Source organism: Tinamus guttatus, unplaced genomic scaffold, assembly GCF_059628265.1.
Source record: "Tinamus guttatus ecotype Peru unplaced genomic scaffold, ASM5962826v1 Tinamus_guttatus_pri_ptg001096l, whole genome shotgun sequence".
Taxonomy (NCBI): domain Eukaryota; kingdom Metazoa; phylum Chordata; class Aves; order Tinamiformes; family Tinamidae; genus Tinamus; species Tinamus guttatus.
The window spans coordinates 81752-99536 of NW_028289630.1; the positions used below are offsets into that span (position 1 = coordinate 81752).

General features: G+C 50.3%; 1 protein-coding gene and 1 pseudogene across 2 annotated transcripts; one reads left to right on the forward strand and one right to left on the reverse strand.

Annotated features, from left to right (window-relative positions):
* Positions 1 to 6273: 6273 nt before the first annotated feature.
* Positions 6274 to 15905, reverse strand: LOC148590769 (Fanconi anemia group G protein-like; annotated as a pseudogene). Its single transcript, XR_015914252.1, has 7 exons — positions 15839 to 15905; positions 15690 to 15748; positions 15281 to 15427; positions 8443 to 8603; positions 8145 to 8211; positions 7166 to 7673; positions 6274 to 6412 (listed from the first exon to the last, which is right to left on the reverse strand). The product of XR_015914252.1 is annotated as a Fanconi anemia group G protein-like (transcript).
* On the forward strand, positions 13917 to 15163 carry LOC148590770 (endogenous retrovirus group PABLB member 1 Env polyprotein-like). The gene is made up of 2 exons (XM_088538610.1): positions 13917 to 14465; positions 15110 to 15163. Exons 1-2 carry the CDS (start codon positions 13917 to 13919, stop codon positions 15161 to 15163), a joined length of 603 nt encoding a protein of 200 aa, XP_088394736.1.
* Positions 15906 to 17785: the final 1880 nt, after the last annotated feature.

Below are 17785 nucleotides of genomic sequence, written 5' to 3' on the forward strand. Positions count from 1 at the left end.
CCCAAAAGACACAAGAAAGGACATTGGATGCACCTACAAAGGAGCTTATGAATCCCATCTTCAAGCCAAAGCATTTTGCAGAGCCTCAGAAGGTCAGGAACTCCCCCAAAAAATTAGCAGAGCTATAAGGCATTTTGAACCAATAAATTATCAAGCTTACAGATTTTGTGGGGGGAACGGTAGATAAAAATAAAAAACTACCTGTAAGGTCCTTTTGCAACAGCATTTGCTCCTGGACACTGGGAATTAACTCTATAGCTAGATGGGAACCAAAAGACATCAGAGAGAAACAAAACTCCTATCTTGCCTGTTCAAAGTTAGAATGTCAATCATCCCAGTGCAGGGGCGGTGCATCCAAAAGCCTTTCCATAAGAAACTGCTACCGGACTTTGGCTACACAAACTGCCATTGAGACTGAGTAGCTGCCCCTGAAGATACAAAGATTATCACAGACCCTAAAAACTCGCTGGGGAACCAAGATAAAAATAAACAGAAGGGGAATACGGCACCATGTGAACGGCACCTTGTAGACCAGAATTTTCAAAACCATAAGTGGTATAAAAGTAGAAAAACAGTTCAAATAGCTTTCAAAATACAGCAATATAGCAGAGGTGCATTTGGTTCCACTAAATGTTAGGGAAAAAAATAGTTAACATGGAAGAACTGTGAATCTGCAGAGTTCCTCGAGTAAGAAGTGAAGTCCACATGAATGTTTTCAGTATATTACTGCACTTAAAGCAATTGAAGAACTTGAATGAACTTAAAAAAAATGGAATAAAAGTTTCCAAGGAACAATATATAGGCATCTAAATGAACGGGGTCAACTTCACTTAACTCATCTGAGTTCTGCAGCCAAAGAAACAAAAGTATTAAAAAATTACACGCCAGCTACCTGGGAATGTGATGTTATTTGTCATAAGAGGAGAATAAGGACTTTGATAGACAAGCACTAGCTAGTCTTTCAGGAGCAGTATAAAATATTATCACAATTTGTCCTTATTTACTCTCTCCGCGGGGGGTCCCCTTGCTGCAAGTGACAGGATGGAGCAAAACATATTTGTGCACCTCAGCCACCCTCGCCCAGGCTCCAGCATCTAACCTGAGGGAAGGAGAGGCTGAACTGAAAACACAAACTGCAAAGCCCACGAAGAGTGGATCTCTTTGGCCAACCTTCCTGTGCACGGTGCCAACCTTCAGTGAAGGGCCATAGCAGACAGCTAACCTAGTTATTTCTTAAAGCTCTCCAATGAGTTTTCATCTATTTCTGTCAGAGAGACTCTGGTCTAAATCCTTCACATCATCATCATCATCTCTTCTACCTACTTGAGTGTTTGGTCAGCTCCCTCCCATACTTTACTTTCCCTGTCCCTGCTTTCTTCCACCCATTCAACAAACCAAATACGAAACGCACCTTCAGATTTGGCTAAGGGCTAAAAAGAAATTCACAGCCTGCTTCAAGCCCGCTGCTCAACAGAGGCCAGAAGTGAAGACAAAATCCCCAGAACAATTAAAGGTCAAACTTGCACTTAAGATCCCGCTGTCTTTAAAACTGAAGAGAATGGGAGCTAGCCTTAAAGACCAACAACAATCCCTTCCCAGTTCCCATCCTTAGCCCACTTTTACTTAAGAAAACAGCCCTATAGCCCCTTTGACATTAGGGAGCAGGAGAAAAACAGAATGACTTTTTACAACTTACATCCTGTCATCATTTCCCTGTGTCAGAGAATCCCTGGTTCCATATGTGATAAAGTCCAAAGGCTGGGCTAGACAGTAGGAATGAGTTAGGACATAAAGTACTTTATGATTAGTGTTTTTTCTGTACTACCAGTCTCTCCATAATATCAGGGAATGACATTTTTTCCCCGAGTAGCCTGTGCTAAATATACGGGGGGGGGAGTCATACACACACAACATGATTTCAGCTTTCCTAATGAAAGTGGTCAGATCTTCTGTATGTCAGTGAGACTTCTTAATCAACTTCCTCATGAACTAGCTTCCAAGACAAACCCGTCAACAGTTTCTTATTGACTTAATCCTGAACAACTGTTACAAACAGAACTATTTTTGACAGATGGGTATTTTTAATAATAATAATAATAAAGAAAAAGAAGATAAAGTGTTTTCCTATTAAAGCAAATAAAAGAGAAATCTACCTACCAAAACAGTCCAGGAGAATCTAACAGCAAGTTCATACCTAACGCTCGAGATGCCCAGTTCTCAAACCCTTTTTCAGGCCAGTACATGGGGAGAAAGCACAAACCTCTTCAGAGGGCCATGCTCCACTCGCTCCTGTGCTGTTACACACTGAACTCACGCTCCCTTCAGCAAGATCGCTGCCAACTGCACCGACCCCAAAATCCCAACTATATTTTTTCCCCGTTACAGAGTAACTTTTGTTGACACCTTAGTGATGAGACCATCACTTCCAACGCGAGCTCTGCCACAGACATTAAATTCTTGACACATCTTGTTGGGGATGACTCAATAGGAGTGAACTGGTCTAAATTTCAAGAGTTGCAAAAGGAAAAGAAAAAGTAAACACAGGGCACTATGGAGACTGAGAGCAGGTGCAAGTCCAACGAGTCACTTCAAATACTACTAGATCCAGAAAATTATTTTCAGGTTCGATTTTTACTGCTCTCGAGGGCCAGGGAAGTGGCCTGCGCACACGGGACGGGAGCAGAGAGGCCACTATTGGCCAACTCATGTTTTTGAGACACGTGAAAGACAATCTCCAGCCCTGGAACAGAGAGCAGCGCGAGGCGAGAATGAGGCGAGGAAAACATAGCAGCTTCCTCAGGTGCCGTACAGCACAACATGTCTGCTCCTCTGCACACTGAGTCACCGGCCAGGCCTGCAGGGAGCGAACGGGGACACGTCCCCGCAGCCCCCTGCCCTCCCTGCGGGCCGGGGCCCGGAGACAAAGCGCTGCCCGGGGCCATGGCCTAGCGCCGCCGGGAGGGCACGAGGCCCGGCGGGCGCCCCGGGGCCCGGCCAGGCCTCACCCTCCCCCCCGCCATGACTCGACACTCGGCGGGGAGGCCCCGGCACGGAGGTCCCCACGGGGAGCGGTCCATCCCCCGCCGCGGCGCGGTCCCGCCTCCCCGGGCCCTGCATGACACAGCGGGATCGGCGCGGCGAGCGGGCCCGACGCGGCGCGGCGCTCAGGGGATAGAGGGAGGCCCGGGCCCGAGCCCGGGCCCGGCACCGCCACCGCGGCCCAAGCCTAGGCCCAGGCCGCGGCCTGCAGGGCGGCGAGCGGCCGGGCAGGCCGCACTTACTCGGATGCCAAGGCCATGGCGCGAGGAGCGAGAAGAGGCGGGCGACGGCGGCTTCTCAGGACGGGCGGCGGCGACAACGGCGAGAACTTCGCAGAGACTGGGACCTCAGCGCCGACTCATCGGAAGGGAGGGGAGGGGGGCGGGGGGGAGAAAGCTCCGCCTGGCGCGCAGGCAAGCAAGCCTAGCAACAGCATGCGATGACCAATGGGAAAATCCACCCAGCAGGCGGCTCAGCCAATCGGGAGGCAAAAGCGGAGGAGAAAGCGAGGTGGGGGGAAGCGCTTTTCCTCCGCCCCGCCCCTCTTCTTTTGCCCACCCAATCGTCACGAGCCAAGCGCAAAGCCCAGGAGCCAATCACAGCGCCTCCTCCGTGTGGTGGTTCTAACTGGCAACACGGCACCGGCAGCCAATGGCAAAAATCGACCAATGGGAAAATTGAGCGAATGGCCCGCCCTGCGAACCGTCTAAGGTCGCCTACCCATTGGCCTATGCCTGATGAAAGGGAAACGAGTAGCGCAGTCAATGGGAAGGCGGAAGGGCGACTGATTGACGGCTCAGGGGGCTCCACCAGTGTGTTGAGCGCAGCAGGGCTCAGCCGCGTGGCCAAGGCTGGGGCGAGACAGGCTGTATCAGCTCGGGGAACACGAACAGGGAATGTGCTCCGAGCAAGCCCGGGGGAAACTGGGAAGTGCCGTGGGGGGCTCTGGCGCAGCTTTCCAGCCCCTTTGGACACTCCTTTTCCCACAGCTCCCAGCCCGTACTGACTCCTTCTGGTGACATCAGAGTGGGAAAAGAGATGCAATCAACAGCTGCTCTCCAGCAGCCTATGCTGATGGTCACTCCCTTGTTTTCTTCTTGATGCGAGGTTCTGTTCCACAGGGCCAACTCGTACTTAATACCTGTGCCCTCCCTCCTACCCTTCCTTTTAAAGTGGGGGGAAGGATGTAGAGCTGGACTGGAGAAAAGCAAGTGTGAGAGGCAGCCCTGCCCCAAGGCTCCAGGTGTCAGGCTCTGAGCCTGGCCACCCCAACCCAACTCAGGCCACACTTACAGGTGACATGCACAGCACCTGGGCCATATGTGCAGGGCCTTGACACGCTTCCCTTCCGAGTCCTGTTCCCAGGGCGCTTCCTCTGGGGCTGCAGGCCCTATTGAGCCTACAGCTTGGCCCGTCCAGGCTCTCGCAGGTTTCTCAATCCCCCCTCTAGCACATGACTTTGTACCTCAGTTATCAGGATATTTCCCTTAAGGAAATGTAGGCCAAAACACACTTTTCTTGAGAGTGACCTCTCCAAGTCTTTTTCCAAGTTATTCCTAGTTCACTCTTCTCTTGCTGTTCTCACCCCTGCAGTTCTCAGTCACTTGTTCCTTCTTGTGGGAGACATAGCCTGCCAAAGACTTGGCTGATGGGAGTTGAGGGACTTTCCTGTCCCCAGACGAGCTGCAGCAGATGCTGGGCAGGAGCAGGAGCCCCTTCACCGTAGCCCACTGCCACAGTGGGGGCTAAGAGCTGTGCAGTGGACACGGCTCCTCCAGGAGGGATCCCGATCCTGCTGCCTCCATTGGCTTGCGCAGCGTGTTAGCGGAGCGGGACCTCAGCACTCTGAGCTTCAGCCAAAACCATTCCCGGGCTCCAACTGGCAGCGACCACGTAAAACGCCAAAGTATAAAGCACAGGTAGGAGCGACGCTCGGACAACTCTCTGTTTCATCCATGTCACAGCTCCCTGGAGCAGGGAATGCAGAGCTGGCCCCTGTTGATAGAGCTGCATAGCCTGTGGTGACTTCAGAAGGGCAAGGATATTTCTTTTGGAGGCGCTGGGACCACGGGCTCCCTGCTCAACCCACAGGCTCACAGCAGCTCCAGGCAGAGTCGAGGCCACTGTCCCCCCTGCAATGCTTTGTTGTGAATCACTCCAGGAGAAAGGTCATAGAAAAACTTATAAATTAGATCTGAGGCTTTTATTAGTAACTTTTAAAGCAACTTTCTTCTGTTTCAGTCCTTTGGGAACTGAACTTAATCCAAGAGGAATTTGGAGTCTTGGAGAAGCCATTAAGGCTTCATGTCATCCTGGTGCAGGCAGGGAGGTTTCAGCAGGTATGTGGTGCTGGGTTAGCTGTTTGTGGTCTGGAGATAATCCTGTATGTCTCTAGCAAGAGATTCATTCTGCGGGAAGGTTGCCTGCTTCAGACACAAAGGGTAGGGCCTGAAAGAAAAAAGGGTATTGCAGCAGTAAGGACTATTCCTTTGCCAGACTCTTACAGTTCATTCCTTTTTCATTGCACAGTCCTCAGCTCTGCCCCCAGCCTTTGCTCTCCCATTTGCTATTGCAGAGTCAGGTTGACTCTCTGACAGGTCTCGTGTGCCCCAGCGAGTCCTGCAGAGCCACAGCCTGGGTAAGCACCGAATATCAGAGCAGAAACGGCGGGAGGGGAAGCTCCTTTGACAGAGCTGTGCTGCAGCTCCAGGCTGGCAGGAGCTGCGCTAGCTAAACCATCTGAACACAGTTCAGGGTTTGCTTTGCCAGCAGGTCTGCACCTCAAAGCAAGGCCCTGGCTGGGTGTGGGGGGAAAAGCCTCAGACATGACTGCGATGGGCGTTCGGAGAGCAGTCCTGACTGCAATGATCCCACCAAACCCCATAGACCCACAGAGTGTCCATGCTACTGTAGCATCCACCAGCTACAGCTTCACCCCGGAAAGCAGCTCCAGCCATTTCTTAACCCTCCTCAAATGCAGCTGCCCATTCTGCTCCCTTCTCTCCCAACATGCCGCAGCCTCCAGGCTGCCAGGCAAGGACATGTAGCTTCCTAGGATGATGCAAGATACCAGCTATCCACCTCCTGCTGTAGTCTTTGTCATTTGAATGTAAGGTCTAAAACATGAGACCTTCCTACTGAAAATATCAAAGCAGCCCTGGAGAGAGAAAACAAACAAACAAACAAAACCCAACTTGTGGCTGTCCTCTCTGTTCCTCAAAAATGAGCTTCTCACCTGGTAAGATCTGCAGGCCGTACTGGAAATCCAGCAAGGTTTCCCTATGCTTCCTCAGCTCCAGGAATTGGGTACCTCGCCCAATGAGGGACAGCAACCCAATCTTCTGGAGCAGCTTCACTTCTGGTAGGAGACTCCCTAGCATGGAAAAACAAAGACCCACACCCCTGGAGATGGCATCCTCTGACAGTCCCTCACCCACACAGCAAGGCGAAGGCAGGTTAGCAGTCAAGACAAGCCAAACATTTGCCTGGCCTGGTTCATCTTCCAACTGCCCTGCTCCTCCATGACCAGCCAGTGCCCAAGCTCAGCCTCTTTGCTGGTTGCCAGGCACATCCCAAAATGATGGCAATAACATTGCGAGAGACTGTCAAGGAACAAGGGACCTTCTGGGAGAGGACAGGCCGGGAGGTGGTAGAGGGTGAGAACAAAGAGCAGCATCAGCCTGGCCTTGGCTTGGCTGCCCATCTGCAGTGGGGAGGGAAAGGCCAAGCCGTGCTTGTCCTAAGAGACCGGTGCTCATGGCATCCACAGCACCTCCAAGGCAAGAAATACATTTGCCAAGAAAGACCAGGAGGGGTGGAGAGAAATCCTTAAAACACCAGGAGCAGCACGACTGGCTTAAATCTATTCCCTGGATCCTGGATTCAGGGAGCTTCCCCGTTCACAGCCCACTTAGCTGTCACCCAGCACATGGGGACAAGGCAGGGCTAAGGACAACCCTGTTCTGACCAAACCAGTGGGTCTCTTCAGAGGCTCCAGTGAGGCATGGAGCTCAGCACACTGTGACAGGCACCTTCTGGGAGAGGTGATGCTGGGCCTGGAGCCTTGCTCCTGTTGCCACCAATGCCAAAACCCCAGGATCCAGACAGAGCCAGGCCCTGTCCATACCTGCTGTTTCAACACCAGGCTGATAAAGCTGGACTCGTAAGAGATCATCAAGGCACCTGAGGGAGGGAGGACAGAGGAACTTCAGTGCTGTCTGCTGCAAGCAGTCACACCAGCCACCACGCCAAGCTAGCCTCTGTCATCCACTGGTGCCCCAGCACCCAGATCTTCATGACCTGCTGAACTGCGTTACAGCCTCCTTGGTCTCGCCCAGCTTGGCCCAGGCCCAGCCCTGGTGCAGATAGGCAGCTGTTCTCCACATAAGGCAAGACAGACTCTCCCTCTTCTGGGACGGGGCCACCAGCCAGCTGTGTCTCTGGAGATGGGCACTCCGGCTGCTCTGGCCTCTCCTCGACTCGCAGTGTCTGTGGGATGAGGTCGGCTGTGCGGCTCACGACCTCCTCGCACACGGTTATGGCATCCTGAGGCCTCCCTACCTGCTGCAGGGCAGATGTGGCTTCCAGGAACACCTCTGGCAGCCTGGGCAGAGTGATCCTCCATCCAGGGGGACCTGGTGTGGAAAAGTGCTCAGACACTGCACTGCACAACTCCCAGTGCAGCAGTGCAGCCCCACGCTTGCTGGGAACACACAGCTGGCACTCAGCAAAGCTCAGACCCACTCCCCTAGAAACTGGAGCCTGCTGGAGGCAGAAGCTGTGGAGCAGCAAAGGCTCAGCAGAGCCAGGGAGGCAAAGCCCTAGTCCTGAAGTGAAGGACATCCAAAACTGGGCCAACAGCTACTTTGGAAGATAATGGGAAACTGTTTCTCCAGTAGTGCCAACTCCAAGGCAGATGCATCACAGGTCAGAGGTGCCAGCTCACAGCTCTCACTGCCCCTGTGCAGCTCCCAACTTGCTTCCTTCATGTCTCAAGCTACACAGTGAAACTGGGAGTTTCAGTTATGAAGCCTGGTACCAGTCCTTCAAGTGGGGATCCAAACCTTATCTCCCAAGGCACCAGGCCAGCTCTTCAAGACACCCACCTGCTGCTGCAGTCCATCCTGAAGCAGAGACAGAAAATCCAGGTAATGTTTGACAGCATCAGCCACCCTGCAACAGGGACAGGACACATGGAAGGAGCAGGAGACCCCACAAAGTGCCAGCAGCCAAGTGTAACCTGAATCACCATCCTGAAGGCCCTCCCCACCCTGCACTTGCTCTGTCTGTGCTGACCATGACTAACAACAGACCTGTAACAGCAACACTCAACTGGAGCACAAAGAAAAGTACAGTTCACAAAGGAGCAGCTTGTTGCAAGAAGAGAAGAGGCAGCTCCGTTACCTCCTGCCCTCGAGACACCTCTGTGCCAACAGGTACTTCACTTCAGACAAGTGTCAGTGGTGGAGGAGAGAAGCCAGAGCTGGCGTGTGGACAAGGTGCTCCATTCGGATTAGACAATGGGGAGCAGGGGAAGCAGCTGCTGGAGTGTTTCTTTCCAGAGCCTGCAAAACAGGAACAGAGACGGTGGTAGATACAGATCTCACTTACTAGGGCACAGCCACCTCCAGGAAGAGCAACCAAGATCACAGAGACAGGCAGACTTTTGCTCTCCACGTAGCATCAGGAAATCTCCGAGGCCATCCCAAGCACACACAACCTCAGGCTTTCAGTTCCAGGTGCTCTGCGCTGCCTGGAACAGCATCTCTCCTCACAGCCACAGACCTAGTTAGATCAGCTCTTGTGCTGTTAGCAGCGACAGAGATCCCTTCTGGCTGTGTTTGTATTAGGGAATTTCAAAAGGCAGATGATCTAACTTGGTGTTTACTGTTCCTGCTGTAGGGATTAAAGAGTTAATATAGAGTGCACTAATAAGCTAGTCAATACTTAGTCTCAAAGTGCAGGAATTCTTGATAAATGGCAGGACAGGTGGCTCTGCATGGAGGGGTTGCCTATCTTCAAGGACTCCTGATATATGGCAAGACGGGATGGTCTGCATGGAGGGGTTGCTTATCCAGAGGTGTCCCAGTCGGCAATAAAATATAGATAACATTGACATGAAAGCAGAACAGGAGAACGGGAGGGGGAACATTTTTAGGGTAAGAACGGTATAAAAGAGGGACGACCAAAGTGGTCGGGGTCCGTGGTGTGACCCCTGCGTGGGAAAGCCCGGACCCCAGCTAGCTGGTAATACTTATTATCTTTCTCCTATTATTAAAAAGCACAATATATCGATGGTGTTTGCCTCTTTCTCCGTCGATTCGAAAACTGGACCTAACATTTGGGGGCTCGTCCGGGATTTGAATACGAGAAAGAAGAAAAAATAGAGAAAGATAATAGGTCAGGGGAGACCTGTGGTGGTGAGCTGACGGTAATCCAGGTGGACGCACCAAAGGATTGTCGGCTGGAGCCCGAGGGAGACGTCCCTCGGACTCCCAGAAAAAGAAAGGGTGGTTGGTTGGGAATACCGTTTCTCCTTGACGAGGGGAGACCGGTTCGGTAAGGGCGAATTCCGTTAATAATCGCCCTTACTGGTTTACTGGCAATTGTATTAATTTTGGTTTTAAGTGACGAGCTTGATACAATGGGACAAGGGAAATCCACCCTTTGTCATTTATGTTAAATCATTTTGGATATGTTAAGCATCGGACACATGATTTATCTGTAGAGGTGTATAAAAACTGATGGGAGATATTTTTGTAAAAGTGAGTGGCCAAGTTTTGACGTAGGCTGGCTGAGAGAGGGAAGGTTAGATTTAAAATTGGTAAGGAAAGTAAAAGAGGTAATAATGAGATCTGGGTCGGAAGGGCACCCAGATCAATTTCCATATATAATCACATGGGAGGACTTGGTTCTGTATCCACCCCCATGGCTGAAACCTCTTTTGGGGGAGGGTAGAAAGAATGAAAAGGTTGATATTTACTTAATGAAAAAGGAAGGGAAAAAGGTGGTATTATCAGATTCGACTTTATATCCAGAAATATTGGATGAAGAAAGCGGGCATAATTCCCCCCCTTACGCACCTCCGCCTGAGGCACGAAGGGAGGTGAGTAGTAGTGATCAAAGGAGGGAGGGAGGGGAAGACAGGGGCCCAGCGTTTGGGACTCGATCTTACCAAAGGGGAGACGAGGGAGGTGTGTCGAGCACCTCTCAAGCTTTCTCAGTTAGAGCAATTGGAATAACAGGGCCTCAGGGACAGCGTACGTATCAATACTGGCCATTCTCTTCTAGTGACTTGTATAATTGGAAAAGTCAAAACCCCTCTTTTTCCGAGAAGCCGGGAGCGTTGATTGATTTATTAGAATCCATCTTGTTTACACATAACCCTACCTGGGATGACTGTCAGCAGCTTTTAAAAGTGCTATTTACGACCGAAGAGCGAGAGGATCCTGACCGAGGCACAAAAGTTGGTGCTAGGAGAGGACGGGAGACCCACCGGGCAGCAGAACCTTATCGATGAAGGATTCCCATTGGTAAGACCACCATGGGATTTTGAACAACCTGAAGGTAGGGAGCGTCTCCGAACATACCGGCAAACGCTGATGGCAGGGTTGCGGGCGGCGGCGCGTGACTTAACTAAAGTAAATGCTGTCAGGCAGGAAGCCGAAGAAAGCCCTGCCGCTTTCTTAGAGAGAATATTAGAGGCGTTTAGACAATTCACTCCTTTAGATCCTATGAAGGAAGAGAATCGGGCAGCTGTCATCTTGGCATTTGTAAATCAAGCTGCACCAGATATAAGAAGGAAATTACAAAATATTGATATATTGGGGGAACAAACTTTACAGGATCTTTTAAAGGTAGCAGAAAAGGTGTATAACAACAGGGAGACTCCAGAAGAAAAACAGGAAAGAGTGAGAAGGGAAGATCGGGAATATCAGGCGAAAGAAAATCGGAGAAATCAAAGGGAGATGGCTAGGATATTTTTTGAAGCAGGAGAAAAATCAGGGAGGCGAAGAAGGGGACCACCACCCCCCAGAGGAGTTGGGGCATGGTTAGGAAGGGATCAATGTGCAATTTGCAAAAAGAAAGGACATTGGAAAAATGAGTGTCCGGAAAAGAGAGAAAGGGGGCCACCGAGAGTACTGGTGGCGAAAGAAGATAGCGACTGAAGGGGCCGGGACTCGGAACCCTTCCCCGAGTCTTAGATAGAATTAGGAATGGAAGGGAAACGTGTAAAATTTCTGGTAGACACAGGGGCTGAATACTCAGTAATAAATAAAGCAGCGGGGAAACTATCAACAAGGAAAACTCGAGTACAAGGGGTAAATGGGAGTAAGGGGTATCGGTGGACATCAGAAAGGAAAGTAGATGTAGCTAATAGACAAATCACGCACTCTTTCTTGTATATACCGGAGAGTCTGGTACCCTTAATGGGCCAGGATCTCTTAACTAAATTAGGGGTAAGGATATATTTTGAGGATGATGGAATAAAAATCAATGACCGGGAAGGACGACCGATACAGGTCCTGACCGCTAGATTAGAGGACGAATATAGACTGTATAAAGAGAGGAAGGAAGAAATTGGACCAGAAACTCAAAAATGGATGAGGGAAATCCCAGAAGTATGGGCAGAGAATTCGGGAGTAGGAAGAGTTAAAAGTAAAATTCCTCTGGTCGTGGAATTGAAACCAGGAGCTCACCCGATTAGGGTTAAACAGTACCCAATGACCCCTGAAGCTCGACAAGGGATAGCGAAGCATATTAAAAAGCTACTGAAAGCTGGCATTCTGTGTAAATGCAAATCTCCGTGGAATACTCCTCTGCTGCCAGTAAAGAAGCCCGGAGGAGATTTCAGGCCAGTTCAAGATTTGAGAGAAGTTAACAAAAGAGTGGAGGATGTGCATCCTACGGTCCCGAATCCATACACTCTGTTAAGTACGATGCCACCAGATATGGGATGGTATACGGTTTTAGACTTAAAGGATGCATTTTTTTACCATCCCCCTGACGGAACAGAGTTAGGAAATGTTTGCTTTTGAATGGGAAGATCCCGAGAGCGGATACAAGGGTCAGTTAACTAGGACCCGATTACCACAAGGGTACAAAAATTCACTGACTTTATTTAATGAAATACTGCAGGAAGATCTGAGTGAATTCAGGAGACAGAATCCTAGTGTGAAATTGCTTCAGTATGTGGATGATCTGCTGCTAGCGGCAAGAACGAAAGAGGAGTGCGAGGAAGGTACGAGGAAGTTGTTGCAAGAATTAAATAAACTAGGATACCGAGTAAGTGCTAAGAAAGCTCAGCTATGTAATCCGGAAGTAACATATCTGGGATATAAGATACGAGATGGTAGGAGATGGCTAACTGATGCCATGAAAGAGACTGTTCTTCGGATTCAGGAACCCAGATCTCCAAGAGAGGTTCGAGGATTTTTGGAGACGGTGGGATACTGCCGTTTGTGGATACCTGGGTTTGCAGAAAAAGCGAAACCTCTGTATGAGGCGAGTCGAGAGAAGCGGACTGGCAGTGGACAGAAGCTATGAGAAAATCTTTTGAGGAACTGAGATTAACCCTGCTAGAGGCCCCTGCACTTGCACTCCCGGACCCAGATATGTGAGCGAAAATGCGGGAGTTGCCAAGGGAGTGTTAACGCAGAATCAAGGCCCTTGGAAAAGGATAGTGGCGTCCAGTTGCCGCAGGGTGGCCCTCATGTCTTAGAATTATTGCAGCCGTGACGTTAATGGTTAAGGATGCAGACAAACTCACGTTTGGGCAAAAGCTGTATGTAACGGCTCCTCATTACGCAGAGGCATTACTCAAACAGCCGCCTGAAAGATGGATAACAAATGCTAGGCTGACTCATTATCAAGCCTTGCTTTTAAACCCAGGAAGAATTATGTATACATCCCCAATGACTTTGAATCCAGCCACCCTCCTACCTAACCCAGAGTATGAAACACCTATGCATAATTGTCAGGAGGTGTTAGCTGAGACTACAACAGTGCGGGAAGATTTGAAGGATGAGCCGATGCAAGGAGGAAAAGTGTGGTTTACAGATGGAAGTAGCTTGGTCGAGCAAGGAAAAAGAAGGGCGGGAGCTGCAGTGGTAAATCAGAACAGAGAAATAGTTTGGAGCCAGCGTTTACCAGACGGCACTTCGGCTCAAAGAGCAGAACTGAAGAACAAAGTGCTGGAGAAGGATATTACAATACAGGAGGAAGAATGTTAATTCCCAAGCAGATGGGACAGAGGATGGCGCAGCAGTTGCATAGTACCACACACTTGGGGGAAAGAAAAATGGGACTGTTAATAGAAAAGTTCGGGTTGAGATTCCAAGATCAGAAGAAACTATTAAGAGAGATAATAGAAGGATGTCAAGTGTGTCAGGAAATGAAGCCATCAAGGGTCAGAAAGGTACATGAAAGTATAAGGGAAAGAGGTGGTGAACCTGGAAGGCATTGGGAAGTAGATTTTACGGAAATAAAACCAGGTAAATATGGGTATAGATATTTATTGGTATTAGTAGACACATTCTCGGGGTGGGTGGAGGCCTTCCCCACTAAGCGAGAAACAGCCCAGGTGGTAGCGGTCCCATATATGCAAACGGGACATTCTGTGGGACAAATGGGACAGTCGATGGGTTACAACAACGATTCCCTGCGTGCGGGATTATCCTTAGGAGCATATGGGGGGGGATCCATCAGGACAGGTACATAAGAGTACAGATTTACTATGGAATAATGATACCGTTAAGGCCTTGCCAGATGGAGTGTTTTTAATTTGTGGGGATAGAGCGTGGCAGGGAATACCTAAGAATGCCTATGGGGGACCGTGTTATCTAGGGCAACTGGCAATGATAGCCCCGTTGTTAACTATGAAGCAGGAACAAAGAAGGCAAAAGCGTTCCCTTGGTTTAACACCGGAATGTAATGATAATGTACAATTAATATCTGTAACTGCGCGGGTCGCCTTAGCTATCTTTGTACCAGGAGCTGCAGCAGGAAATGCATTAAGGGAACTTTCGAAGTTAGCCTGTTGGAGTGAGAAGCAAGCAAATGTGACAACCGAGGTATTGGAACAACACCTGCTCAACCAGAACAGCCTGCGACATGCATTACTACAGGACAGAGCGGCTATAGACTTCTTGCTCCTCGCGCATGGACATGGATGTGAAGAGTTTGAAGGACTATGTTGTTTTAACCTGTCTGACCATAGCCAATCGATTCACCAACAATTGCGCTGGCTCAAGGAACACACTCAGAAGATAACACGGGAAGAAGGACTGATAGACGAATGGCTAAAGTCGTTGTTTGGGGAACTACCTGGATGGATATCAGGACTGATAAAAGAAGGATTGCGCATATTTGTAATTCTGTTATTACTGTTACTGTGTATCTGTATAATGTGGAAATGTGTAATGGGGGTAATGGAAAAAGCTACAAATCGAGTTAATTCTATGCATATAATGTTCATGCGACAAACTCAGAAGAATCGAGAAAGGATTCTCTGATATGAACAAAAGAAAAAGGGGGGAATGTAGGGATTAAAGAGTTAATATAGAGTGCACTAATAAGCTAGTCAATACTTAGTCTCAAAGTGCAGGAATTCTTGATAAATGGCAGGACAGGTGGCTCTGCATGGAGGGGTTGCCTATCTGCAAGGACTCCTGATATATGGCAAGACGGGATGGTCTGCATGGAGGGGTTGCTTATCCAGAGGTGTCCCAGTCGGCAATAAAATATAGATAACATTGACATGAAAGCAGAACAGGAGAACGGGAGGGGGAACATTTTTGGGGTAAGAACGGTATAAAAGAGGGACGACCAAAGTGGTCGGGGTCCGTGGTGTGACCCCTGCGTGGGAAAGCCCGGACCCCAGCTAGCTGGTAATACTTATTATCTTTCTCCTATTATTAAAAAGCACAATATATCGATGGTGTTTGCCTCTTTCTCCGTCGATTCGAAAACCAGACCTAACACTGCCAGGCGGAGCAAGGCTGCCACAGCGAACACACACCCTCTTACAGAGGCAACGTCTTTTAAAGGCCCCTTTACTAAACACTTTAAGAGACTGATGTTCCCCAACACCGAAGCGTACGCTCGCAAGCCATCAAGAACATGAACTCCAATCCAGAAATGTTGCCTCAGCAAACAGCCAGGTGCTACGCAGGGGGTCCTGACCAAGCTCAAAAATGACCCTGAGGCCACACCTCTGCAAAAATGGGGACAGCAGACAAACCTCACAGAGCACAGCCAGGGCCTGCAGCTCCGCATCCACCTCCCCCAGCTCGTGGTACACCGCTGTGGCATGGGACAGGGCAGGAAGGCACTGGAAGTCCACCTGGAGGGCCCGCTTGAGGTGCTGAAGGGCTGTCTGAGGCTTGCCCTAGGAAAATGGCAAGGAGTGCACATAGCACATCCGGGCCATTACTCAGCAGGATGCTCTGGGATATTAATTTATGAATATTTATTGTAAACGCTATTTGCTTCTCTTTCAATCCGTATTTCAAGCTTCCATTTGAAAACACCCTCACATGCCTAAATCACGTCTACATTCACATGTGTTGCCTCCTCGCTGAAAGTGTTATTGCCACCATAGAGGGGACCTTTTGAGAGGTCTGTGCATGAGAAACTCCAAATTTCCCTACCCAAAGGAAGCCCCAGGGCCAGTCTGAACACAGTGAGGCAGCATTGGCTGCCCCAGGAGCTACAGGTGCAGCAAGACAGCAAGCAAGAAAAAATGTGTGACAGACAGAACACAACAACCGGAGATGAGATCAAGCACCTGCTGCCCCACCGGGCCACGTGGCTGCACAAAAGCTCTGCTTGGCTCCCATAGCACTATAATCCAGCAGGAGCTGCATGTCTGCAACCAGGCAGGCACCAGAAGACAGACGGAAGAAAGAAAAATCCTCAGAAACCCCTCATCAGCCTTCTAGTTTTAGCAGGATCCGTGCTGAACCCAGTCACCTACCTAAAGCCAAGGAGAGGTAGAAGAAGCCCTGTGGCAAAGCAGAGGCTCAGCTAGGGAAAAAGCAGAGGAACTCTTTGGAGATGCGAGGCTGAGGCTCGCACACCCAAAGGCTCAGCCTGGCCGTTTCCCAAGGGAATCCCAAGGTTGGGAAGAACAACCAGGATAACAGCAGGGGGAGGGGGCCCTGGGGCAGGAGAAAGGGACAGGTCCCCTCCACACAAACAGCCGCCGTGCAGAGAATCTCCTTCAAGTCTTGGGCGCTCTGAACTAGGGACACGGAAGCCCCCTCGGCAGGTATTTTCCATGCTCCGAGCAGGGAGAGGAGTTGGGTCTTCCCTTTGCTGCAGGGAGCTCTCCCTGGGTCCTGCAAACACAGAGAGAGAGGGGAGAACATCAGTGCTGGGACAGAGGGAAGCACAGGGGCAGGGAAGCTCTTTGCCAGCATGCTAGGGAGTTATGTCCTACCACCCCCCCCCTCATCCTAACTATGACCTGCTTGGGGGAATAATTCCTTCCTCTTGCTGGGCAGCATCTCCCACCTGAGAGCGAGGGGCCCCTTTGGGACCTCTGGCAGAGCAGCCCCCATGGAAGCTGGTCCTGCTGATGAGCAGCAAAGGTTGCTCTAAGACATGCCATTCAGAGCTTGCTCCCTGCAGAGGCTGCGGCTCTGCTTGCAGCCCCCTTCCAGCTGAGTCACCCGCCTCGCTGGCGCCTGGTGGCCAATGGCCCCGGCAGGCAGGAGCTATTCTGGGACCCGCTAGGCTAAGCAGGGCTGCCAGGGCAGGATTACTCATGCTGAATGAGAAGCACCGAGGGGTTCAAGTCTCCAAATGCCACAGCAGCATTTTGGAGGTTTTATGACAAACATGGTATTTCTGCCAGCTCTGTGTCCTTTACCAAACCTGCAGGTGGTTATTTTGGTCTGCACAGATGTAGCTGGGATGCACATTGAGACTGCTTGGAAGCTCCCAGGGATAAGAGTAAAGCTAAAATAGAAGCCCCTCAGCCACGGGCCAGATAGGTCTCCTGACATGAACAAGCAATTCAGACACTGTCCCAGAGGCAGAAGGCACAAGACACCCAGACAATTTGGCTCAGTGCTAAACTTTAAGCGGATTGCTTAAAAAGCATCAAGCACCAGCTATGGAACAGATCAAGCTGCAAAATCAGCAGGAGAGGAGGAAGAGATGACTTCAGGATCCCCCCAAGGCGAAGGAAAGACACATCCTGCAGCTGCCTGGTCACCTCAGCACTGCTCAGGTGTCAGAAGAGGCCGGTGACACTTCCCAGGTGGTTGGTCGCCAGCCACCACGCTCCTTGCAGGGCACCCAGCCGGTGCAAAGGCGCCTGCAGCTCTTCAACAATCACCACCTGCAGCACCTTCTGCCACAGCTTCTCAGTGCTGAGATCCTGCCCAGCGGCCCTGCAGGCCTCCAGGACTGTAAAAGAAACAACCGTGAGGCAATAGGTCTGTGCCTTGGAACAGACATCCTCCCAAGAGTGGGAGGAAGCCTCAAGCAAACAGAGGCTCTTCCTAGCAAGAGATGGGAAAGGGTTTCAGAGCTTGCCTGGTCTCAACTGGCTACAGGAGCTCCCACAGTTAGTCCATTAACCCACACCAGGCGGCACTGCTCACTGCCATCACTGACACCGTCCTAAGGCCACTAGCCCAAGAGTGAGCAAGCAAGCACTAACACTGCAGGCCTGACTCACAGCCCATTTCAGCAAGTTTCTTTTGAACCCAGCACACCATAATTAACAAAAACTTTG